The sequence below is a fragment of the Pantherophis guttatus genome, chromosome 2, assembly GCF_059756535.1.
Source record: "Pantherophis guttatus breed Tessera chromosome 2, ASM5975653v1, whole genome shotgun sequence".
Classification (NCBI taxonomy): Eukaryota; Metazoa; Chordata; class Lepidosauria; order Squamata; family Colubridae; genus Pantherophis; species Pantherophis guttatus.
The window spans coordinates 57,593,705-57,608,752 of NC_142064.1; the positions used below are offsets into that span (position 1 = coordinate 57,593,705).

At 37.1% G+C, this 15,048-nt stretch overlaps 1 protein-coding gene across 1 annotated transcript in view; it reads left to right on the forward strand.

The window, feature by feature from the left end:
- The first annotated feature begins 442 nt into the window (after window positions 1–442).
- Window positions 443–15,048, forward strand: part of ADAMTS19 (ADAM metallopeptidase with thrombospondin type 1 motif 19) — a 99,334-nt gene continuing 84,728 nt past the window's right edge. Inside the window, exons 1-2 of the mRNA XM_034410006.3 lie at window positions 443–1,896; window positions 4,891–5,480. Coding sequence (XP_034265897.2) covers window positions 1,812–1,896; window positions 4,891–5,480 — 675 coding nt within the window. The 5' untranslated portion in view covers window positions 443–1,811. The remainder of the gene's footprint in view (window positions 1,897–4,890; window positions 5,481–15,048) is intronic.

Here is a 15,048-nt window from a genome sequence, read left to right on the forward strand (position 1 = left end):
GCCTATGTAAAGGGGTACACATTTCAGAAGATATTGCTTATAGAAGATTGTGATTGGGCATCAAGAATTATGAATTTTTAACCTATCAAAGGTATACCTGCAGGAAAGATGATGTTACATTTATAAGTACAGCTAGTCTTAGTGGCCATTCAAAGTTACAACGGCACTGGAAAATGTGACTTATGACCGTTTTCTACAGTTACAACCTATGCAGCATCCCCATGATCATGTGATTGAAATTCAGATGCTTGGCATCTAGTTCATATTTATGACCATTGCTGTGACCTCCTGACAAGCAAAGTCAATGTGGAAGCCAGATTCACTTAACAGCCAAATTACTAATGTATCAATTACAGCGATTCACTTAACAAATGTGGCAAGAAAGGTTATAAAATGGGGCAAAACTCACTTAACCAATGTCTCACTTAACAGAAATGTTGGGCTCAATTATGGTTGTTAAGTTGAGGACTATCTGTATAAGTCTGAGATGGACAAAAGATTCCAGAATTCCTTTCAAGAAAATTGGATTTGTGCAAGCATGACAGGTAAAAGCACACCTCACAGCGCCTTTGGGAAAGCACAAATTAGCAAGTATTTTTGCTAATAAGATAAGATAACCTTTATTGTCATTTTTTTTCCCTGTGGGCACACATTAAAAATGAAATTCTGTTGCCTGCTCTGAAAAGTGTACACATACGTAAGGTATACGTAATGTACATATAGAGATGCTATATACTTACATATATATACACCCTAACATATACATATCAATATTAATCACTGTCCATCTTGAATGCATAGAGGGAAGAGGAAGCTTGAGAGTTCACAAGGTTGATACTGTCTGGAACAAAACTGAGGCTGTAATAAGTGGATGTTCTGCTTCGGATTCACAATTCATCTTCCATTCTCGTTCAGCCTCACGGGGACGTTGCTTCGGTCCTTGGATTTCTTGCGCCGGACCGCGCCAGGGCTAAGACGTCGTCCACCAATCTCCCTCCAATACTTACCTGCGCCTCAAGCCCTCCGACCGGCCCAGGGAAGGAGAAAGGGGAGGAACGGGGCGGAGGGGGGGGAGAGAAGAAAAGAGAGGTATGCAAATAAGAAACGCCAGAGCAGCCAATCAGGAGCGAGCGGCAGGAGTTTGGGGAGCCCGCTCGTTCTCTTTGAGTCCTCCTCCGCCCACTTCCCACCCAGGGAGAGCTCCTCGCCGCTCGCCCACCGTCCACTGCCGGGATTAGTCTCTCTCTGTGTATGTATGTGTGTGTGTGTGTATGCGCGCGAGGGGTGCCACCACCTCTCCGCTGCTGCTGCTGCCGCTGCTATTGCGCGTGGCCGTCCCTCCCTCCCTCCGTCCGTCCTCCTCCTCCTCCTCTCTGCCTGTGCGCTCTGCGCCCGGCTTCTCCACCAAAGCAAGTTGCGCCTTCTTCCTCTCGCACGGTTCCTTGGGCTTCCTTCAGCCAGTCTGCCCTCTTCAGTTGACCTCTGCTGGCATGGCTGCCGCCTGACTCGGCCCCCTGAGGTGGCTTCCCTTGTCGGGGCTTCAGCTTTCACTCTGCTCGAGAACCGGAGCGGAGAGGCTCGGGGTTGGTGCCACTTGCGGAGCTGCTGCTGCTGCTGCTGCTAAGAGGCTTGCCGAGCCCGCTATTTTCTCTGCTCTCCTCCCACAAACTGAAGGCAGAAGGGAGGCTTTGCAGGCTCGGCGTCTTGCGCGACCAGCTCGGCTTTTGCAAAAGTTCCTCGAAGAAAAGCTCCGGGAGAGAGAAAAAAAGGGGGTGCTTTGGTCGCTCCCCCTGCCCACCTCCGCGGCGTGGATGGAGACGAAAAGGGAAAGGCGGCTGAGCCACCTTTGCTGCATCTTTTATCAGCTGTGCTTCCTGTCAGATCGGATCACTTCAGGTGAGTCCCGGTGCTTCGTTTTGAATGGTGTTTGCTTTAATAATCGGAACCTCTTTCCTTTCTTGGGAGGTTTCTGGCCCCGAGTGATTGCCAAGAGCCTTGCACAAGGTAATTAGGAAGCACAGTGACACAAAGGGGTCGTGCAGAGATGTATCGTTATTGGTAGTTCGTAGGAGTAGAAGGTTTTAAAGAAACATGCATTTCGGTGCACTGTTATTGAACGGTATCTACCTACCCATCTATCAAATACTTACACACTGCTAAGAGAGGATATAATTTATAAGACACCCTCTGCACACCTTCAGAAATAATTTTCCCGCAGCTTGAGAATGCTGTGATATTGAACAGTAAACTTAGACTTAGCTTCTTTTCTTCAAATGACTGCCAAAGTACTCTGGAGGATCAAACAACATTCAGCAGCATCTTGACAGGACATGCTTTACAAGGATATGTCTCCAGTGTAATCAGGCTAAGTACTATCTTCTTATTCCATTAGGATGAACTACCTGGTTTACATCTGCATGAGAATGTTTATGAAGTTTTAGTTCTCAATTTATTTATTTATTTATTTTATGAATAATTCAAAGTGGCAAAAATTGCCCGTTAAAGATTAAATGCACCCCAAAATCCTGTGACATTTGAAATATATAGGATCTGTACTTTGATATATTGATCGGATTAATTTCTTTCTGTTTGCCAATCTTATTTGCCTTTGCTAGAAGCAAAATTAAGTCTTATTTGCCTTTGCTGAAGAAACAGATCATATATTCTTTTGAGGCAGTATTCTCTGATTTAAAATATAGAATGACTAAGGTCAAATGTTAATAAACTATTATTTCTTTAGGACTGTTCCAATACTAGCAAGAGAATAGTTTTTCTATCTTTATTTCTGTATGCAGTGTGCTAACATTTTCATCAGGTTATTTAAGAATTTTTAAAGTTTCTTAAGCACTTCAAATATTAAACATCAAAGATTTACACATAAAACTATTTTCTTTTTGTGCACAAATCCACAATTTACAGAAGTTTCAGGTCACTAAATATTTTTTTACGGAATGTACAACAAATTAATGTTCTGAATTATAAATTTATAACTGTATTTATACATATGATGTTTCAGAATTTCTACTGTCATTTGTATTCTTACTGAATTCTTATTGGCTAATCAGTGAAATACTTTAATTTAGAAATGGGACATACAACGAAAGATTATAGATATTTTTACACAGTTTTTTTTACCCATAATCCTAATCTATGTAGGATGCTTGATTTGGTAAAACAAATAAAAGTTTGAGTAAATCAATTTTTCCTTCCCTCTTACTCCTTTTTCTGCCATCAGGTGGCATCTTTACTTTTTATTATCCCTAAAACTCACATAGATGCTTGGCAAATATTTTTGTAGTCTGCCTTTTAAATTACAAATTTGTGCAGTCCCTTGATAATGTAGGAAAAACTGCTGGGTGTTCAGCCACTTAAACCTATAACAACTAACCTTTATGCTGGAGATACTTAGATTGAAAGAGAGGCTACTTCTGATTATACTAGAGAGATTTGGACTGACTAGTTCGTTGGGACTTCTAACAATCTTTCCCAGTCTAGTATGGATGGTGGCCTGTAAATGTCAACCAGCAACATAGTTTAGGGCAGTGGTCCCCAACCCCCGGTCCGCGGACCGGTGCCGGGCCGTGGAGTACCTGGCACCGGGCCGCACAGCGGCCGGGGGACATGAACGCTGCAGCGCAAAGGCTCCTGGGCCGTGCGCAAAAGCTCCTGGGCCGTGCGCAAAAGCTCCTGGGCCGTGCGCAAAAGCTGGGCCGTGCGCAAAGGCTCCAGGGAAGAGAGCCCCGCGCAGGTACGCACGTGTGGCCCAAAGCCCCCACCCCTGCGCGCGCTCAGCGGGCCACGGTAAAATTATCAAAGGCTGATTGGTCCGCGGCGATAAAAAGGTTGGGGACCACTGGTTTAGGGGACATCACATTGGGAAAGGCTACTATTCTTCCTTACCACATTATTTGACTACAATTGTTCAAATGGGTAAGATGAGATGCATATCTTTTAATTCAATTAGAAGCTGTGGATACTCTTCAAGCTTTATTTACAGATTTCTAAAAATATCCTTTTATATTGAAACAGGGACACATTGTATAAATAAATAAATAAATAAATAAATAAATAAATAAATAAATAAATAAACCTTTTACACAATATTGAATTAAGGTGTGTACGTATGTGTGTATGTATTGTATGTGTGTGTATGTGTACATATATATATATATATCCTAAAAATACAAGTTCCAGGTGTAGCTATAAAAGAAGAGAGACATTGCGATCTCCGGAACTTAAAATATATTATCCACTTAGCTTTCGTTAGCCTCTGCTAACATCATCAGAATGTAAAAACTACCATTGAGGAGATATTCACCTTTATACATCATTGATCAATTTGGCCATTGCGCACGTGAAAGGAAATAAAATAAGAGAAAAGCACATTAGTCTTCAGGTATTTTGTACATATGTGTGCACACATGTAGTTGTGTATGTGTATACATACATACATACATACCATGTTTCCCTGAAAATAAGATCCTGTCTTATTTTTTTTTTGAACCCTGAAATAAGTGCTTGGCCTTATTGCCAGGGGATGTCTTATTTTGGGGGAAACAGGGTACATACATACATAATCACTCATCTCACCAATTCTACTTTGGGCAGCTAACAAAAACTAAAATATACATACAACATATATGTAAAAATAGCCAACTTTCCAGCCAACTAATATAAAGCGGCTCCTCAAACACATTATTTTTTCTTGCAGTGAATACATAGGAAAACTGATTTTATATTGGTAATAGCAGTATGGATCAATGCTGTTATGTCATTTTGATGTATCAAAATTATGCCGATGGGTCCTAAATCTGACATCCATTTATGGCAACTCTTATAGTTGGGAGTGATTTAGAGTGTGTAAATTTCAATCTGTGTGAATTTTTGCAGGTCTGCAACCTCTGGGAGATTTTGAAGAGTGGGAGATTGTTTACCCAGCCCTGTGGAGTAGAAGCCAGCAGGAATCCACTGGAGGGAGTGGTGCAGGAGGCAGCTGCAGTCTTGATGGTAACTGTGGGAACAGCAGCAGCAATATTAATGCTACCTCTGCATCCACTCAGGGAATGGGCAGTTCTCGTGAGATCCGCTCAGTTTCCTCCTCATCTGACCACCAGCACCAGCAACTTCCAGTTCGGGAAACTTCAGAGGATGAATATGAATCTCAGGATTTCTATCACTGGTCTCCACTTCCTCAGGGATCTAATGGTACTTCTCAGCAACCATCTCGTCCACCTGTATCTCCTCCAGAAGATGATAATGAGATGTTGCTGAGAATACCAGCTTTCGCTCAGGAGCTCTATCTGCTGCTTAAGAGGGACAGTCGCTTCTTAGCACCAGGTTTTGCAGTGGAGGAACGACTATTGAATGAAAAGAGTACCCCAAATTTGGTCCACACACAAACAGAGAGAGCCTGTTACTATAGCGGATCTGTGCTGTATCATCCTGGATCCTTCGCTTCCTTTAGCACTTGTGGTGGTTTGGTGAGTATTTTTTCCCGCTTCACCTGTATTTTATCTGCTCTTTGCAGTAAAATTTACTTCCCACTGTTATTGTTCCATCTCTGGTCTTTTTCATAATACTTCCATATTACCCCAGTTATTATTTACTTTAATTTTTCTTTGCCATTTTCTTTTTTGGTGTTCAAAGCTCTATAATTAAAATAAGGAAAGCACTTCGTCCTCATTTTAAAATTAACTTTTGTAATTGTTAATTTCATCTGCACTATTATAAGCATACAAAAGTTCTTGATTTAAGCCTAATCCATTTTAATGTTAAATCCATTGAACAAGTAATATCAAATAAACATTTGTTTGTTTTGTGTCTTTGAGTTAATGCTGACTCCTGGTGACTACCTGGACAAGTTTGTGCAATTTTCTTGCCAATGTTTTCAGAAGTTGTTTGCCATTGCTAGCTTACTAGGGCTAGCTTACTGGAAAAAGAGTGCCTGGCTCAGAGTCACCCAGGTGGTTTTGTGCCTAAGGTGGGGCTAGAACCCACAGTGTTCCAGTTTCTAGCCTCGTGCTTTAACTACTACACAAACTGCCTCTCATTAAGTAAACATAGATAGTAGTAATTCCTATTAAACATCTATAGCTGTTTATGTTCATATACTTTTTATGCTCAGGTTTGTTGTCACTAATGATATACTTTAATGATTATTTAATAATACAATATGAAGATCTTATTTATTTTCCATTAATTCCATCACTGTAAAAAGATTAAAGTGGACCTTTAGCCTGAACCTATGCTTAAGGATATTTTAAGTTTTCTGATCAAACTTTCTGGAACAACCTTTCTCAATCTGCTTCTTTCCAGGTCTATAATTATCACAAACTGTATCACTCATAGGATGTGAATGTCTATTCCAGTTCATTACATTTCTAGATGTATTTTGAAGCACTTAATCAGGGCATAAAGCAGGATGACTAGTTCCTTTAGTTTGTATATGGTATCTGATGTTCAAGCTCAGCCTCATAGATCTTCCACTGACTTCGACAATATAGCATAGATAAACTTGTTTTCAACATGTTGGCATGGTTACAGTTGCTTAGAACTATGTTGCAAGGAATTTACAGAAAATGGCTTGTTGTTCTAGTAGTTGGATTTTAGAAAATCACATGCCCATTGTATTGCACATCTAAAAGAATTAGATCAGATATTAGCAGGTATTAGCTACATGGATATAAAGTGCATATCAGTTTTCCCCAACTTGGTGTCTTTCATCCTTGTTAAACTGCAGTAAAACTATGGGGACTACAGGAGCTGTAATTTAATACCTCTGGAGAACACTAGTGTTGGGGAAACTGATTTGTATGAATATGACCTCAGAAAACCCATCCTGAGAAATGATTTGCATGAGAACCAGTTAATATGGGTAATTCTGATTGTTTTCCTGAAGGCAGGGAAATACACTGCTTGAGCACACACACTAAGCTTCTCTTTATTTTTTAAATTCTATCCATTATTGAGGAGTACTGACACTCTTTTTGCTTGTATAACTGCTTAAATGCAGAAATCACAATGATCCAAGTGCTCTATTTCTCTATGTTAGTTTCTTTAATTCCAGCCTTTTCAGTACATGTCATAAACTTATACAATGTAAAGACACTATATTGTATTAGCCAATTATTTATTAATATTTTTGTCCTTTAAATATAAAGCTGAATTAGATGTGATAAATAATGTGTACCATATTCTGCCAGCTTCTATTCTTACTTCTTTTAAGTCTAAGGATACTACATTTGAGGTTAAGAATGTAGGCTGGGAATGTTTAACCTTCCATCAGCGCCTGTTTTTCACATCAAGTTTGCTCTTATGTTATTAGTACAAGGGGGGATGTCTGAGAAGGTAAGAGTTAACTGTGCTTTATTGAAACCTTTAAATTAAGATGGATGGTTTTGATTTCTTAACACTAAAATTTCTGGTCTGGATATAATGAGAAACTGTTATTAAAGCTTCCAGGCTTCTAATCATCAACTAGAGTAGGAATCTTATCAATCTAAAGCTCTTGTACTTGTATCTTTTCTTTTAATGTACACTGAGAGCATATGCACCAAAGACAAATCCCTTGTGTGTCCAATCACACTTGGCCAATAAAGAATTGTATTGTATTGTATTGTACTGTATTAACACCAAACTGTGCTTATATGTAAGGCAAGTTACTGTGGGATTCTGTGACTACTTTCATGTGCTCTGAAATCCTGGTTTCGTAGATAGAACTTTGGTGCTGGCAGACATTTTTAATATGATTTTAGCAGATTTAAGGAAAATTAGAATTAGATCCAATAACAATAGTACAGGTTTCTTGACTGCACGAAGTATAAAGGTAAGTAGATAGAATGGCTAAAATCCTACAAACAGGAGACATGCTAAAGTATGGATTGATTTAAAAGAAGGCAGTTACTGTTTCTATTTAGACTTATTAATGCAAAGCTATATAGAATAAGGATGTTGCTGACAGTGGCTTTGAGCCTGAAGTGAGCCAATGGTATTTAAAATGAACATTTCCTGCTCCTTGTGGTTTGCTGGATGTAATCTGTGGAATAAAGCTACAGCTATGAAGACATCATTGGCTTGTATTTCAGAATTAGGTTTCTCCCGAAGAACATTGAATATAGCTTGCCAATGTTTTGTGGGAACTGAGTTATTTCAATTTATTCTTACTAAGTTTTGTGGAATTGCCAGATTTGATAAAGTTTATAAAGAGAATTAGATAAAATATAGACCTGTGGTTTAGTTTGGTTGTTTAGATTCATACTATTTAGTTTGGGCAGAAAGATATACTAACATCATTCAAACCTGTGGAATGCAGTTCATAATTGGAGTGAATTTGTACACTGGGCCTTTTTTTAGGTTTTCTAGAATATGGATTCACTGCTATACAAGACCAAAATACCTTATGCTTTGTTCTAGTCATGTACAAAAGTTTATAAGTTTAAGCTTCCTCCCATTCAAACTGGATAGCCTGAGCCCGTCTAGAATGGATAACAAATTCTTCATGGTCAGTTTCACTTGACTTGAGAGATTTTAAATGTAGGGAGGGTTGTGCTGGCTTCATAGAATCATTTCACTAACATTCCTCTTAAAGTTTTCTTCAACATTAAGTTGAAAATTACACCATCGAGAAATTATCATTTTGTTGCTAAATTACATCAAGATGATCTTGAGTTGCTGGAGGAGCTTCAATTGTCCCACAAATTGCAGTTTTCCCACATGTGTTAAAGAAGTAATAGATTGGACGATTTTTATATGCTATCATATTTGTTGGTGTTGCTTATGACAATAGAGATCCACATGGGAAGTTGCTGTATTTATAGAATTTTACAAAATATTCCCTGATCTAATTTAATGTCTTGATTTTGCTTTTATCCGGGGTTTTTTCCTCCTGCAAATGAGATGGATACATTTCAAGTTCTCTTAAATACATTGAGGTATAGCACATGTTATTATAGATTGTGTCTATAGATGGTCAGAACATACCTTGACATTCTAATCTCAACTAGTTTAAGAATACATTTTCTATTAAAATAAAGAACATACAATAAAATATGTTGATCAAAAGAACTGAACAAATACCATTTGGCTATAAAAGAGGATTAAAAAAATATGTAATATCCAGGGATTATTAAAAGATTATCCAGGGATAATCCATTAAAAGTATTATCCAGGGATTATAAAAAGATGAAATTGTTTCTCTGTCCAACATTAGTAATTCTTTAGAGGAACTGTTTTTTCTTAGAATAGTAAATATTGGCATATAACTTTTATGAAAACTTCTGCAATTGTAAAAATTCCAAGGCAAAACTTTGTTCATAAGGGCATGGAAATTGAATGAGCTATTTTTTTTTACTGAAAGGCCACAGAGTTCAAAAGGTTTTTTCTTTGTTTACTTTAATTTAGCACTTGTTTAAGTTCAGATAGATATGTTTAGACAGGCACTACTAGATTTACCTCAAAATGGGTAGGTACACGGACTTCAATAGAAATATCAAATGGAAACAGAAACAGATTTATGTTGCCTGTAAATTCAGGGAATAACTTTGAGGATCAAAAGTGACACAGATGTAAACTTTATTGCTTACTGAGAGTTGAATTGATTTAACATAACTTCTAGCATTATCATTAAAAATACAAAACACATAAACTCATATTTCCATTGTCATCATTAGTTTCGGTTTATATATCAGTAACAGATAATTACATGGAACCAGTTTTTAAGTACCGTGACTCAAGAAGTAGGCAATGCAAATTAAATAAACTTACAAGATTGCAATAAAAAAGAAGATTATAATAAAATGAGGAAGGACCCAAAAAGAAATCAAAATTGGCTGGAAACGATTTGATAAAAATTAGCAAGTTTTCATTTAATATTCAGGCACATGATGAGACTTGGCTGTAAAAGTGTAGATCAAAAAGCATAGACTAGGGGGCATATATGTTAAGAGAGAAAGCAAGAGCAGAAGCCAAAATAATGCATATATTTAAAAAATAAGGAAAAGATGTATGAAATAAATGAGAATAAAATGTCACTTTGAATTATGAGCCATGAAAACATATGCAAAACCTTTTGTAAAGCACAAAAAGGTACTGTTCCTTGCTTTATTTGTGAGCAATTGGCATATCTACAACTTAAGAGAGGCTAAGTAAGAATATGGGAAAAAAGGTTTTGAACAAGAATATGTATGTATAGTTGTGTCTTTCTGGGTGTGTATCGGGTGGGTTCTACTTACCTCAGCTACGGGTTTGCATCGCTCGCGAGCGCGCTTCTGCACATGCGCAGATCATTCATGATGACGTCTGGGCAAGTGGGCGGAGCCTCCTGCCGTCGTTAGTACTGGTTCGCAAGAACTGGACCGAACTGGGAGCAAGCCACCACTGATATGTATGTATGTATGTATGTATGTATGTATGTATGTATGTATGTATGTATGTAGTCAGTGATAACTGAAGGAGAAAGAGGAAAGACTTAGCCAAAGCAAGATGTAAAGTAAATGAGGCAAGAAGCAACATTAAAATTAGAAACAAGAGGTTGCACATTTGAACCAGAAAAAAATACAATAGAATGATTAAGATTAAATATTATAGACAAACTAGGTATTTTCAAGATAAGTAATGTTTTATACAGTGTAGAAAAAGAGTAAAAAGTTCAGTTGGTGACTGTTTGAAGTTACAACGGCACTAAAAAATGTGACATGGCAGTTTTAACACTTACAACCATTGCGGCATCCCCCTGGTCACATGATCAAAATTTAGACACTTGGCAACTGTCTCACATTTATGAGGGTTGCAGTAACCCAGGGTCATGTGATCATCTTTTGCCACCATCTGATAAGCAAAGTCAGCAAGGAAGCCAGATTCACTAACTTAACAACTGCAGTGATTCACTTAATAACTGTGGCAAGAAAGGACATAAAATGGGTCAAAACTCAATAACTGTCTTGCTTAGCAGCAGAAATGTTGGGCTCAATTGTGGTTGTAATTCGAGGACTACCTGTATTCCTAAGGTAAACTCTTAAATATTATTTACATTTGGGGGAAATGTAAAATGGACATGAACACATAATATATTTAGTTGAAGTTGGGATTTTTTTTTTTCATTTTTGTATGGGTGTAGGGAATTTTATTCACATTTATTTGTTAATTTAATATCTCCCATTTATTCTAGAACTTATACTTTTATTGGGCCTCTTCAGATTTTTGTCAATTATACCATCAAATTTTGGCAATATGGCAAACGGGAGTTCAGGAGATTATAAAAATGAGGTCTAGAAAATTGTGGTTGTTGACCATTAGGAAAAGAGAGGCTTCTGTATTTGAGGGGCAGAGAAACTTAACTTAGTTCTTAGTTCTTGGGAAAAATGGAATATAATGTTTAGAATTCATACTAATTTCATGATTTTTTTATTTTAATTTTTTATATATGTGCTCAGATGGTGGCAGCATTTGTCCGATATTTTGAAAGGCTATTAAAATAGGTTAACATTTTTTTTTATTATCATATCCAAATTATACCTACATAATTTTGTGTAAATTATTCTGATAATGGTTTTTTCTTTTTTAAGTAAGTTATTGCCCAAATTATAAAAATCTATGCTTTTTCTATAACTAATTTGCAATATTTAAGTTGTTAGGTGCTTATTTTATAATAAATTAAACACAGAATTGACTAATGATTTAATCTAAATGGCTTAAAAATGTTTTGATAAATAAGAAAGCCATTTAATGAACAGAAGCACATTTTCAGAGCTCTCACAGTTGTATGTTGGGATTAGGCTCTTAGAACCCTTCACCACCACCAAATTGCAATCTTTGATATGAAGGATTGGTATATGTTATACAGTATATATCCATCTCATCTCAATGGGATAGGCCGACCCCACCCTCACTGGTAGAAGAGACATGCTGCAGATCTTGTCAGTCAAGGAATTTCGGCTGATGGAGTCCAGAAAAGGCTTCTCTGCCATGGCTCTTGCCCTTTGGAACATTTCTCCTCCGCAGAGTGAAATCTGCTCCCACCTTTCTGAATGTTTTTAAGGGCCTGCAAACCTGGCTCTGCCACTTGGTTTGGGGGCCCTTTGGGAAAGTGTCATGCTGGAGGTGTTGATGGACTAATAGCAGATCTTGCCTCATAACCGGCACATCTTGTTACTTCCTTTTCCTTTTCCTTTTTGCAATAATTTATAATTTAATTACTAATATATATGTGTGTGTATACATATATACATATACATATATACACACACATACATATTTTATAGATTTATTGCTTTTAAGCTTGTAAACTGCCCGGTCACCTTGTGGCTAGATGAGTGGCAAATAAATTTATAATAAACAAAAATTTAATAAATATCTATATCTATATCTATATCTATAAAAAGTTAAAATCTCGGGTGTTTTCCCGCGTCATTAATAGTTCTTTTTGTAGTTCTTTTTAACTAAAATTAAATTTAAATTTAAATCAAATTTTGATTTAATCTTCATTAAGATTAAAATAATCTTAATTTATCTCCCTGCTTATTTTTTTAAATATGTAGCCTGCAATAGGCCACTTAAATACAAACTATAATACACAGGCTGAAGTCTTGCATCTTTACATCTGATTATTTTACATTTTGCATGTCCACATAGCAAATTCAAAGTTTGTTGTGGCTTTTCACTTCAAGTGAAAAGTGTCTATAATATGACACTTTTTATTTAGCATTTGTTCTGATGAAAACATCAGGAGGAAATATTTTATATAATGCTTAGCAACTAAGCATTTTCAATTATAAAATAACTGTAGAAAATCAGCCAAAATTGTTGATTGAAGCTCTTTTCCATAATAGCTATATTTCTTTGGCTTTAATTGGCTGCTGCCTTGTCTTTTTAAATATTGTTTGAAATAAATAAATGTTTGGACACTTTTTGGAAGGTTCACCCAATCCTTAAATCAAATTTATATTTTAAATATATTTAATATTTAGAACATTAGAAATGTGCCCTGAGCAACTTCATAAGAGACTTCATTTTTAAAATATAATGGTCTTTCAACAGTTCGTTTAATTACCTCAGCTGTGCTTCTTTGGATTCTTACCAGATCTTCAACCTAAAATTAGGTCAAGTCAGGCTAAGACTGATTGAGCGTAAGCGTTAACTACAGATAAATTGCAATGGAGCTTGTTTCTAATGTTGCACATTCATGTGTTAATCATTCCTTGTGCCACTTGTCATTTGTTATTGCCACCACATAAAATTGGCATTGTTTGTGATAAGTTTATAATTTAACTGACTTTTGGAACATTGGTGTAATCACTACAGTATTGCCAGTTATCTAATTTTTTGCCTCAGGAAATTTTACAAGCAAGTGAAACAATTCCCTTGACAAAAACAATATATCCAGGCAGCTGTCTTCTTTATTTTGATGTTGGCTTTTTGAGCTGTTTTCTGAACTTTTTTTTTTTTTTTGCTGCTTAGTCATGATATAGGATTTAATCCCACTAGTCAAAAGTTTGGATGGTTGTATATTCAGACCTGACAAATACATATTTTATCTTCTTTCCATTGAGGCAAAATTCTCTACTTCTAAATAGGTTTTGGCTGAATTACTTTTTAGTTCTGCTAGAATGCATCCCATTCATGTGAATGGAGCTGATCCCCAGTAGAACAATTATATCGACATGTTGAGTTTGAAAATACATTATTTTATGAAAATACTGAGGCATATGCCAGAAAAATATTGTGCATATTAAAGATAACTTCCTTAGCAATATCCAGCTACCTCATCTCTTCTTTCTTTGCCCAATTTTTTTTAAAAATTTGATTTATATGCCGCCCTTCTCCGGAGACTCAGGGTGGCTTACAATGCGTTAAGCAATAGCCTTCATACTTTTGTATATTTATACAAAGTCAGCTTATTGCCCCCACAAACTGGGTCCTCAATTTACCTACCTTAGAAAGGATGGAAGGCTGAGCCAACCTTGAGGCTGGTGAGATTCGAACTTACAGTAATTGCAGACAGCTGGTGTTAATCACAATGCTATCAGTCTGCTGAGTCACCAGGCCCTTTCAATTGGCATGAAAGATAAGAAAAAGCATTCTCTTATGAACTTTGAAGGCAAGAATGTCATTTTAAAGTTGCAAGTTGGTATGAGAAGTACTTTGCTATATAGTAATTAATGTTACTACATTTTATTAATATGTAGTGCGTTAGAGGAAATTCATTGATTTTCATTAGCGCGGAAAGTGAATTTGACCCCAGTTGTATCGAGCAAAAGTCTATGGACTGGATCATTTTACAGATAAGAAGTCATGGTTTTTTAAATAAGACATTTCAAAAAATTCTGTGCTGGGTAGTGGCTACAGGAGACAGGAATAATTAGAGACAGTTGTAATCCTTTGTTCCTGTCTCTTTGGGAGTACCTCTGTTGCAGGGGTGAAATGCTACCGGTTCAGACCGGTTCACCCAAACCGGTAGTAATAAAAGCTACCGGTTTGGGTGAATCGGTAGTAAAAAAATGATACCGGTTCAGACGAACCAGTATTTCTGAGGATCAGCTGTGCTGCACGATTTATATTCGCTAGAAAGCTGGAAATTCTGCTTTCTAGCAAATCTAAATAACGTGGCACAGCTGTTCCCCCCCTTGCTCTTCTACTTACTTTAGAAAAGGCTTCTTATGCCTCATTTTTCAGCACTGCGTGGTAGTGCCTGCGGTGCGCATATGCGCAAAACACACATTTGGCGCACAGCGCGCATGCACACGCAAAGCAAACCAGTAGCAGACTTTAGAGCTTTTCACCAATGCTCTGTATCTTTTTTTTTTTTTGGCCCTGTAGTGAGTGTGAGAAATTCCACTATGAGAGGGGGGTAGATTCTGAAAGGGTTTAATTGGTAGGAGACAAGTTTTTCTTGGAGTAAAGGGGCTGGTAACATTATACTTGTTTCTCTCAACATGGTGATGAGAAGACAGTTTTGGAGACTATCTCATGGGAAGCACTGGGATGAGAGGCAAAACCACCTCATTCCTTTTTTCATATCTAATTTTATTAAAACTTTTAAGCGAGAGGATAAAA